At 34.3% G+C, this 10,225-nt stretch overlaps 1 protein-coding gene across 1 annotated transcript in view; it reads left to right on the top strand.

Moving 5' to 3' along the window:
- ftsj3 (FtsJ RNA 2'-O-methyltransferase 3) overlaps nt 1–8,986 on the top strand; it is a 21,007-nt gene extending 12,021 nt beyond the window's left edge. Inside the window, exons 6-19 of the mRNA XM_016523847.1 lie at nt 1,393–1,508; nt 1,733–1,837; nt 1,932–2,032; nt 2,111–2,197; nt 2,279–2,431; nt 4,017–4,152; nt 4,228–4,427; nt 5,970–6,087; nt 6,161–6,375; nt 6,455–6,549; nt 6,642–6,744; nt 6,827–7,010; nt 8,183–8,277; nt 8,361–8,986. Coding sequence (XP_016379333.1) covers nt 1,393–1,508; nt 1,733–1,837; nt 1,932–2,032; nt 2,111–2,197; nt 2,279–2,431; nt 4,017–4,152; nt 4,228–4,427; nt 5,970–6,087; nt 6,161–6,375; nt 6,455–6,549; nt 6,642–6,744; nt 6,827–7,010; nt 8,183–8,277; nt 8,361–8,610 — 1,958 coding nt within the window. The 3' untranslated portion in view covers nt 8,611–8,986. The remainder of the gene's footprint in view (nt 1–1,392; nt 1,509–1,732; nt 1,838–1,931; nt 2,033–2,110; nt 2,198–2,278; nt 2,432–4,016; nt 4,153–4,227; nt 4,428–5,969; nt 6,088–6,160; nt 6,376–6,454; nt 6,550–6,641; nt 6,745–6,826; nt 7,011–8,182; nt 8,278–8,360) is intronic.
- Nucleotides 8,987–10,225: the final 1,239 nt, after the last annotated feature.

The raw sequence follows: 10,225 nt of genomic DNA, 5'->3' as shown, positions 1-10,225 counted from the left end.
GTTCACATGTTCTATCGTTTGTTTGTTCTAGCTATCGTTCACTTGTTCTATTGCTTGTTTTTGTTCTAGCTATCGTTTGCATGTTCTGTCATTCACTTGTTCTATCGTTTGTTTGTTCTAGCTATCGTTCGCATGCGCATGTTCTATTGTTTTTGTTCTCGCTATCGTTCCCTTGTTCTATCGTTTGTTCTTGCTGTCGTTCACGTTCTATCGTTTGTTTGTTCTAGCTATCGTTCACTTGTTCTATTGCTTGTTTTTGTTCTAGCTATCGTTTGCATGTTCTATCGTTTGATCTAGCTATCGTTCGCATGTTCTATTGTTTGTTTGTTCTAGCTATCGTTCGCATGTTCTATTGTTTTTGTTCTAGCTATCGTTCCCTTGTTCTATCGTTTGTTCTTGCTGTCGTTCATGTTCTATCGTTTGTTTGTTCTAGCTATCGTTCACTTGTTCTATTGCTTGTTTTTGTTCTAGCTATCGTTTGCATGTTCTATCGTTTGTTCTAGCTATCGTTCGCATGTTCTATTGTTTGTTTGTACTAGCTATCGTTCCCTTGTTCTATCGTTTGTTCTTGCTGTCGTTCATGTTCTATCGTTTGTTTGTTCTAGCTATTGTTCACTTGTTCTATTGCTTGTTTTTGTTCTAGGTATCGTTTGCATGTTCTATTGTTTGTTTGTTCTAGCTATCGTTCGCATGTTCTATTGTTTGTTTGTTCTAGCTATCGTTCCCTTGTTCTATCGTTTGTTCTTGCTGTCGTTCACGTTCTATCGTTTGTTTGTTCTAGCTATCGTTCACTTGTTCTATTGCTTGTTTTTGTTCTAGCTATCGTTTGCATGTTCTATCGTTTGTTCTAGCTGTCATTCACTTATTCTGTCGTTCAGTTGTTTGTTCTAGCTATGATTTGTTTTTGTTCTAGCTATTGTTTGCATGTTCTTTTGTTTGTTTGTTCAATCATTTGATTGTTTGTTCTAGATATCATTCTGTCATTCGCTTGTTCTATCGTTCATTCTCTTGTTTATGATAAAATTCTGTCTATCATTCATTATAATTATATCTATATAGTTTATTTGTTGTGTTTGTTTTATCATTTGTTCTATTGTTTGTTCTAATTGCATCTATTTTTCATTTTTGTTCTGTCGATTTGTTTTTTGTTCTATTTATCGTTATATCTATCTATCTATCTATCTATATCATTTTTCTGTCATTCTGTCTATTGTTCGCTTGTTCTATCATCCTGTTGTTTGTTCTATCTATTATTCATTCTATCGTTCATTCTACATCTCTGTTTTGTTTCATTCATTGTTTCACTCATTATTTCTATCACCTGTTCTATAATTCTATTGTTCTTTTTATCTGTCTGCTTGTCTAAATGAATAATATTTCCCTTTTCTTCAGGTTTTTTGGCTCCGGATAAAATTGACAACAAGTTCTTCGACCCCAAACATGCTTTCAAAGAGGTTGACATACAAGTGAAATCTGTCAACGAGCTGGTTAGCAAGAAAAAGCCCAAGGTATGTCTGACTACATTTTACTTATGTTTACATTAGTATATTTTCATGAAATGTATTTATTATTTTATTATATATTTTATATTTTATAACATTTAGGCCTATTGTATATTATTATAAGTTATTTTATAAAAACTATTATCCATGTAATTGTAACTTTTTTTTTTTTCTTTTTTTTTTACATTTTTATTTATTTTTCATTTACATATTTTTCTGCGTTGTTTCAGGCTGAAGGCTACAGCGACGGCGATCTCACTCTGTATCACACCTTCTCGGTGACCGAATTCTTAAAAGCCGAAAACCCTGTCGATTTCTTGAGCAAAGCCAATGAAGTACGATTTCAGACCACTACACTTACATTCCAGACATCAGCGCATATGTTTGTCATGTGTTTCTACGTCTAATTTCCATCTGTTCCTGCTCCAGATAACCTTCAATAACCCCGAGCTGGAATCGCACCCCATCACTTCACCAGAAATCAGAGAGTGCTGCTGCGATATTAAAGTCCTGGGCCGAAAGGAACTGCGGTGAGTCACTGCGCTTGTTGACCATATATGGAGAGTCAGTGTTCGTAGCCGAAATCTGATTGGCTGTTGTGTTGTTAGTCTGCTGTTGTCATGGAGATCCAAGCTGAGGAGGTTCCTGGCTAAAAAGCTGAAACAGGATGCCAAGCAGCTGGACCAGGAAATGAGGTGCGTCATCATCACGTCATAGAATTCACATATCGTAGATTAAAATTCTGTTAATAATTACGCATTCTGTTGCGGTGTTAGCTCAAATGACGATGATAGCGATATTGACGAGAAGGAAAGCAAGAGAAAGGGAGGCGAACAGAAGGATGAGGAGAACGCAGCAGACGGGGAGGAAGAGGAGATGGAGAAGAAGCTGGCGGAGATGAAAGCCGAAGAGTTCGCCGAACTCAAACGGTAGATTTATATCACAGTACAACTGTGTGATTTTACTATCATTTATATAATCTAATCCAAACTATCAATACAGTTTGAACAGTGTTATATTATTATTGATATGCTGACTTAATGTAAATAGTATTACTCTATTTTAATTGTTTTTAAGTGATTTAATAGTAATCTTAATGGTTACGGAATTACAAACAATCTAAATATTATTAATATAATTAAATTAAATCACTAAATGATAAATACATTTGATCTAATCTAAACTATTAATAAAATATGAACGAGTAAATATCATTAATCACGATTAATCGCAGAGAAATCATGCGATTAATCGCATGTGTGTGTGTGTATATATATATATATATATATATATATATACAAACATTTGACTGGTACTATATATAGAATACAGTATATACATAAACAGAATATATATACATAAACACATTTTTTGCAAATGTGGTGATCAAACACTTATAATGACGTGACAGAGATACGTAAATGGAGGCAGGGCATTTAACAATTTAACAAACTTTATTATCCAAAATGAGTCTGACATCAGTGCACTGAACAGTAAAGTTGAAGTTTATTCAACTTCAATTCAGTTCCATTCAACTTTATTCCGTTGAAGTTTATTTCACTTCGGAACATTCATTCACGGATTTGCGCTTGAAAATTAGAAAAAAGTGTGAAGTGTGACATAATATACCTCTGAAAATATAAATTCACCTCTCGCGCACTTTAATGCCCTTTGAATGTAATGTGTACGTAACAGACCCCAGGGGCTATCGACGCTCATTCGAAAGAGGGCCTCGAGGCGTACACTCGATTCGCGAATTTGGTGCGGATTCGCCGCGCCTTTACGGAGATATGGCCGTTCAAAGTTTCAATGGTTTTCCATAGGCTTAAGCTTTAAAGCGTTTCATCCAGGTCGCCAGTAGCAAACAATGGACAAACTAAGTAATTACACCATTTCAAGCATTTTATCTGCGTTATATGTTCTGTAAAAAAAAAAATTCATATCGGCGGCATATTTGCCGATACCGATATATCGGCGACAGGCTCATATCGGACGATAATATCGGCTAAACGATATATCGGTCGGGCTCTAATAAATATATATATATATTATGTATGACGTTTTATGACGGGTATTTTCTGTTTTCTTTCATCTAAACATTCATAAAATATAAATGGTCTAAATATTAATATAAGTAATGAAATATCAACAAAATCTAAATATTACCAATATATTTTCATTTATTTAATGATTTAATGGTAAGTATTTTTATTATCGTTTAATATCTTGAAGTAGATTTCAGCTAATATTTTAGTTAAAGTTTTAGTAATTGTGTAATTTTAATTTAAAAAAATAATAATTTTCATAAATATTTATATGTAGTTATTTTAGAAATTTGGAAACTAGCTGAAATAAAATGTTATATATATATTTTTTTTTTTTTAAGTACTGAATTTTTTTTTTTTTTCATTTAGTTTTAATTACCAATAATAACCGTGCTGTATGAACGTTAAATTGGCGTCTTTGAGGCTGGTGTTTTTAACAGGTTTGATGTGTGTTTTTGTTGGTAAACAGGAAGAAGAAGAAGCTGCTGAAGGAGAAGCGGAAGCAGAGGGAGCGAGTGGAGCTGAAGATGGATCTTCCCGGCGTCTCAATCGCCGAAACCAGCGATTCCTCCATGTTTTCCCTCAGCGCCATCAAGAAGGCCCAGGTAAGAAAGCAGCAGTTCTTGAGGACGATGAGGGACTCCTGAGCTCGTCCTGATGGTGGTGTTTGTGATCCTCAGGGTCTGAGTGAAATCACACAGGGAGACATGAAGGGAGCCGACGCTTTAGTGGACGAGGAGGAAGCGGACGACCTGCACATCTCTGCAGACGAAGACGAGGACGAGCGAATGTCTCTGGCCTCTGACCTTGACTCAGACGACCTCGAGGAGATCGAGAAGAAGGAGAAAGAAATCGAGGAAAAGATGCCTAAGAAGAAAAAGTGCGGTTCTTTTTCCTTCCTTTTGTGGAACACGTTTAGTTTGGTTTGTAATATAAGTTACATTAACATATATGAATTATAAAATGATATTAGAATTTTATATTAAATAAAAAATAATTTAAAAACTAATAATATAAAAAATAATTATTTTATATATTTCATATAATAAATGTATAATTCAAATTAAGGTATATAAAAATATACATTGAAATTATTTATATATATATATTTGTGCCGTCAGTCGATTTAAAAAATTTTACTAATTAATCACACATTTTTTCTGAAATTTATCATGATTTAATCCCACCTAACATTAAAGTTTTTAAAATGATGTCTCTAGGAAATAGTTTTTCCTCTAATATTTAACCATTGACTAGCCATTCAACATTACAAGAGCTATCAATTTTAACATTTATTAGACTACTTAAAATAACTTCTAATTTAAGTGAACTTAAAACCATCTTCACATAAACCCATTATAATAATTAGTTAGTTATATTCATATTTAGTTACCTGTGCCCTTCAGCAAGTAGGAAATATACAGAAACACATACACTGGCGCTGAAGTGAAGCTGGAGCGCGCATCTGAAACGTCTCCCGTTTGATGTGATCGTAAAGACGTTCTGTGACCGAATAAATGCACTTCTTGTCAAGGAAAAAAGTGACAGAAAAAAACAGCAGTTGTGAGTGGAGTGGCCAACCCTAGCTCCGCTCCTGCGTTAATTGCATTAAATATTTTTAATGCGTTAAACTGAAAAAAATTTATCGCCTGCGTTAACGCGCTAATTTTGACAGCACTAATATATATATATATATATATAGTATGAAATAATACATTATATTTACATTATTTTTTATACTTGTTTATTTTGAATATAAAAATGTGTGAAAATATTAAGTAAATATTTATTTATTGACTTTTGTTATAAATAATATTATACGATATTAATTGTCATATATGTAAAATATATATTTTATAAATTTAATTTTTTTTTATTTATGTGTGTGTTTATATTTTAATTGTTTTATCAATATAAAAACTAAGGGCCAGTTTTACTAACAGCTTGCGCCAGTGCAAACCATCTTTTGCCGTTAAAATAGTACTGTCAGATTTTTTTAAACATAAATGTGTATAAATTTTTTTTATATTTAAAGCATAATGTGAACAATATTTATTTTAGATTTTTATGTTTTGTTTTTATATTTGTTTTATATTAACTTTATAATTATTAATATATAAACATAATGTAAATATTAATACATTTTCTTAACATAGGTAGCTAATAGCAGGTTCCTACATTATTTCTGTAGCAGTAATTGTAAAAACTGATACTTTGGCACAAACTATACTTCCCATTGTAAATCTTTGTAATATTTCATAGAAACTGTATTTTTTTTATGTGTGTTTTATGGGAGAAAGGAAGTATAGATCATAAAAAAATGAAGATTAAATGAGTTACAATAACACAATTTTAAAGTTTTACAACTGTATACGAATAGTTGTTTCCAAGAAATTCACTGCTGTTTTTTGCATTTCTGCAGAGTTTCGTTCGCCGGCGAGCCGCAGGACGAAGGGGAAGCGAACGGGAACAAGTTACTCGTCGAACTGGAAGGAAAAGACGAGAAGAGAGAGCGCGAGACCAGCATGTGGTTCAGCAAGGTGTGAATCGCGCATTTAGACTTAAACAAAACCGGTTTACGGTAGATTTTAACGTTTTCTTTACGTTGCGCAGGACATCTTTGCCGAGCTGGATTTGGACGACGACACCGATGCCTTGAGCGAACTGAAACAAACCCAGCTGCTGCAGACCGGAAAAGGCAAAAAGAGGAAAGTGGAAGAGGAGGCGGAGCCTGCCGTGCAGAAACAGGAAGTGGCCGCACCCTCACAGGAAGTGAATGCGGATGAAGACAACAGCGACTCTGATGACGACAGCAGCGATGATGAAAGGTGAGACATGTATACTTTTGTTAGTATTAACGCTTCTATACTTGATTTTGTTTGCTAAAAAGGATTTTTTTTCCGACAGAGAAATTGCGCAAATGAAACAAGCCTCGGCAGCTGTTGGCGCGAGTGGAGCAACGGATGACGACAACTTTCAAGTTGTTTCTGTTGAAAAAATAAGTCAGTTGAGAATTGTATTTAACATTCAATGCCATTTGAAAATAGTTTCATTGTTAATAGTAGATTAAATTTTTATTTTATTTTTTTCGCAGACAAACGTGTGCGAATTCTCAACGCGGAGGGTTTGGCGCTCGGCACTCAGATCGCTACGTCCAAAAAGCGAGCGCGAGACCTGATCGACGGCTCCTTCCACAGGTCAGACTGCGCTAATCACTTAACGATTACGTTATTGGTGCGTTTCTGAGGTAATAACATCGTCTTCGTGCTTCTTTCGTAGGTTTGCGAATTCTGAGGATATGACCGAAGTTCCCGCCTGGCTTTTTGACGATGAAAAGAAGCACCGGAAGAGGCCTGTTCCCATCACCAAGGAAATGGTGGAGGAATACAAGCAGAAATGGCGGGAAATCAACGCCCGGCCAGTCAGACGCGTCGCAGAGGCCAAAGCGCGCAAGAAGAGACGGGTGAGACAGCCCTGACATCTTAAACAATTTAAGAGCAAATGTATGAAAAGCTGACGAGTGATGAGAAGAGAGAGAATGCTGTATAGTTTTTATTATTATTATAATAATGAATATTATTAATAGTAACAATGAAATATATGATTGCATTTTAAAAATTCATGTTATTGTTGATATTATATAGTTTTTATATTTAAAAGATACATCAACATTAAATTGAGTTATAAAAATGATTTTCAGATTGTTATAATTTATTGTTATTATTTTTATTATTATAATAAAATGTAAACATTGTTGTCTATATATATATATATATATATATATTGATCGTGATTAATCATATCCAAAATAACAGTTTTTGTTTACATAATATATGTGTGTGTGTACTGTGTATATTTATTATGTGTATATAAATACACACACATGCATGTATATATTTAAGAAAAATATGTAATGTTTATATATTAAATATATTTATAATCGGTAACCGTTTTATAAAAGCAGTAAGGTACTCGAGGCCGTGCTGTATTGTGAATAAATCACGGCTGAAGGGCGTTGTTAGGCACGACGCGAAGCAGAGCATGTATACGTTTCAGAAAAAGATGTTATGTTTATATATTAAATATATTTATATATAATATAAATTATATGAATATAAATATATACATGTAAATATCACTATATATACTGTATGTGTGTGTCTTATATACACAATAAATATACACAGTACACGCATATATTATGTAAACTAACTTTTATTTTGGATGCGATTAATCGTTTGACAGCACTAATATATATATATATATAGTTTTTAAATTGTTGTTGTTAAAATATATAATTAATCAATATGGTAATATGATTTTATTTATTATGTAGTTAATATGGAATTTTGTATTTAAAACCTGTTTGTTTTCATTATATTGGATAAGTTTTACTTTTCAATTTGATGTTCTGTTTATTATTATTATTATATTATATTACTATAACATTTTTATAATTTTTTACATTACAGAAAGGTACATTGTTTTTCTCTAGTTATATCAAAATGTTTTTAAAAATCCTTATCCAGGGGAAAATGGTCAAACAGTTCTGGCTGTTTCTGGTGCTACAAACATACTTTGATTTCAGAAAACTCAGAGTGAATCTGGCCGTTAAATGCGTGTTTTCTGTTGTAGATGTTGAAGAAGATGGAGCAGGCCAAGAAGAAGGCCGAAGCTGTGGTGGACACGGTGGATATTTCAGAGCGAGAGAAGATGGCTCAGCTCAAGAGGTCGGCCTCGACATCCACACGTCCGCTTCGTTTCATTCCCAACGCACTGAAGCCTAATCATTTTCTCTTTCCTCCGCTCACAGCATCTACAAGAAGGCCGGCGTGGGGAAGGAGAAGCGAGACATCACGTACATCGTGGCTAAGAAGGGCGTGGGACGCAGGGTGCACCGTCCCGCCGGAGTCAAGGGCACTTTCCGCGTGGTGGACGGGCGGTTGAAGAAAGACACGAGAGCCGCGCAGAGGAAGGAGCAGAGGGGGCGGGGCAAAGGAGGGCGTGGCCATAAAGGAGGGCGGGGCATGAAGGCCGGAAAAGGCCATGCGAATAAGAAGTGATGGACGCCCGTCTCGTCCTCATTCAGACCGATTGATTGAGCTGCTCGTGTCATTTACGAGTCTATAGCGCTATACGCTAATCTCCTTGTCCGGCCCAGCCCTTTCGTTACCGATGACATGTTGTTTTGCTTGGACTTTGACTCATGTGATTATAAATAAGGGTTTAAACCCTTCCAGCAGTCAGACGCAGTTCAGACTGATGATGTTTTTCAGCATTGTTATAATGCTGCGTGTTTTCATGTCTAGCGTATACTTTGTAGTATATGAACGTCAGGTGTATACGTGAACTTCCTGATCTTTCTGAATTAATTATGCCAATTTATATGTGAAAAACCTGCTTGGATTGTTAGTAACATTTTAAATAAATGAAAACTGAATGACAAATTGATGTTTTCTTAAATAATACTGATTTTTTTTTCTTTTTTCATTACTGTGATTTGGTATAGTTTTCATATAGAATTTCAATATTAAAAAATGTGAACCATATAAACCGTACCGCCGCTCCCGATACGCAGAGTACGCAGTTTGCGTAGGGCACCATCCCAGTTGCTCAAAAAAAACTTTCGTTCTATTTTAATATTATCAAATACATATACGTAAATAAAAATAAACATGAACATATATACAAAATTATTTTAAAAAATGCGTTTTACGGTGAACGCAGTAGACAGGCGAAGCACACGTGACGCGCTCGCTCTCACCTCATGTTTGCGGCTGAATGCAAATGATCATAACTGATGGACAACTATGCCCGGGAACAGACATCAGTAGTCCGGCGCCGAGATAAGAAAAAGAAAAAAGCCCAAGATGAAGCCCGTGCATCACTTTTATGTACGTTTATAATCCTGTGAACATGTTCTAATGTCGCTAATAATATCACCGCCGCATCTGCCTTAATATTCTCTCAGAGTTTCCATTGTTAATTATAATTGTAAAAAAAAAAAATTTCCCCACCCCCATTTTTATTTGTTGTGTTTGTTTGACAAATGGATTTAGCAATGAATCGTGATTCTCAATCTGCAAAAATTCCAAATCTAAATTTCAATTGAATTAAGGATATGGTTTCATTTAGATGCATACTGTATAGGGTTGGGTATCGTTTGAATTTTATCGATTCCGGTTCCGATTCTGCTTATCGATTCCGATTCTTATCGATTCCTAATTCCGATTCCAATAAGATAAAAAAATCCATTAAACCAATTTTAAGTCAAATATTTAGATGTCAAATATTTATTATGTTTTATGTCTATGGTTTTATCAAAAAAATACCACAGAAAAAAACGACTAATATAAATTTCAAACATTAAATTGTTAAAGAAAAGTAAACAAATTAATTAGCAATAGCATAAATAAAACTGACTGTTTACGTTCACTTAAGACAAAAAAACGGCTGTGTTTATGATGATATATCATATATAATGTGATTAATCACATTAAAATGCGAACGCGGGAATCGTTAAGCGGAATCGAAATGCACATGTCTTATCGAATACCCGATTATTGGAAATTTGGAACCGGTTCTAAAATGGAACCGGTTCTCGATACCCAACCCTAATACTGTATAAACGCACTTGTGCAAGATGCAATTTATTTCACAATCAAATGAAACATTATC

This window comes from Sinocyclocheilus rhinocerous, unplaced genomic scaffold (assembly GCF_001515625.1).
Source record: "Sinocyclocheilus rhinocerous isolate Xijiao unplaced genomic scaffold, SAMN03320098_v1.1 scaffold1351, whole genome shotgun sequence".
NCBI lineage: Eukaryota > Metazoa > Chordata > Actinopteri > Cypriniformes > Cyprinidae > Sinocyclocheilus > Sinocyclocheilus rhinocerous.
Note: the sequence above shows the minus strand (reverse complement) of the source record. Positions and strands in the feature narration are given on the sequence as shown.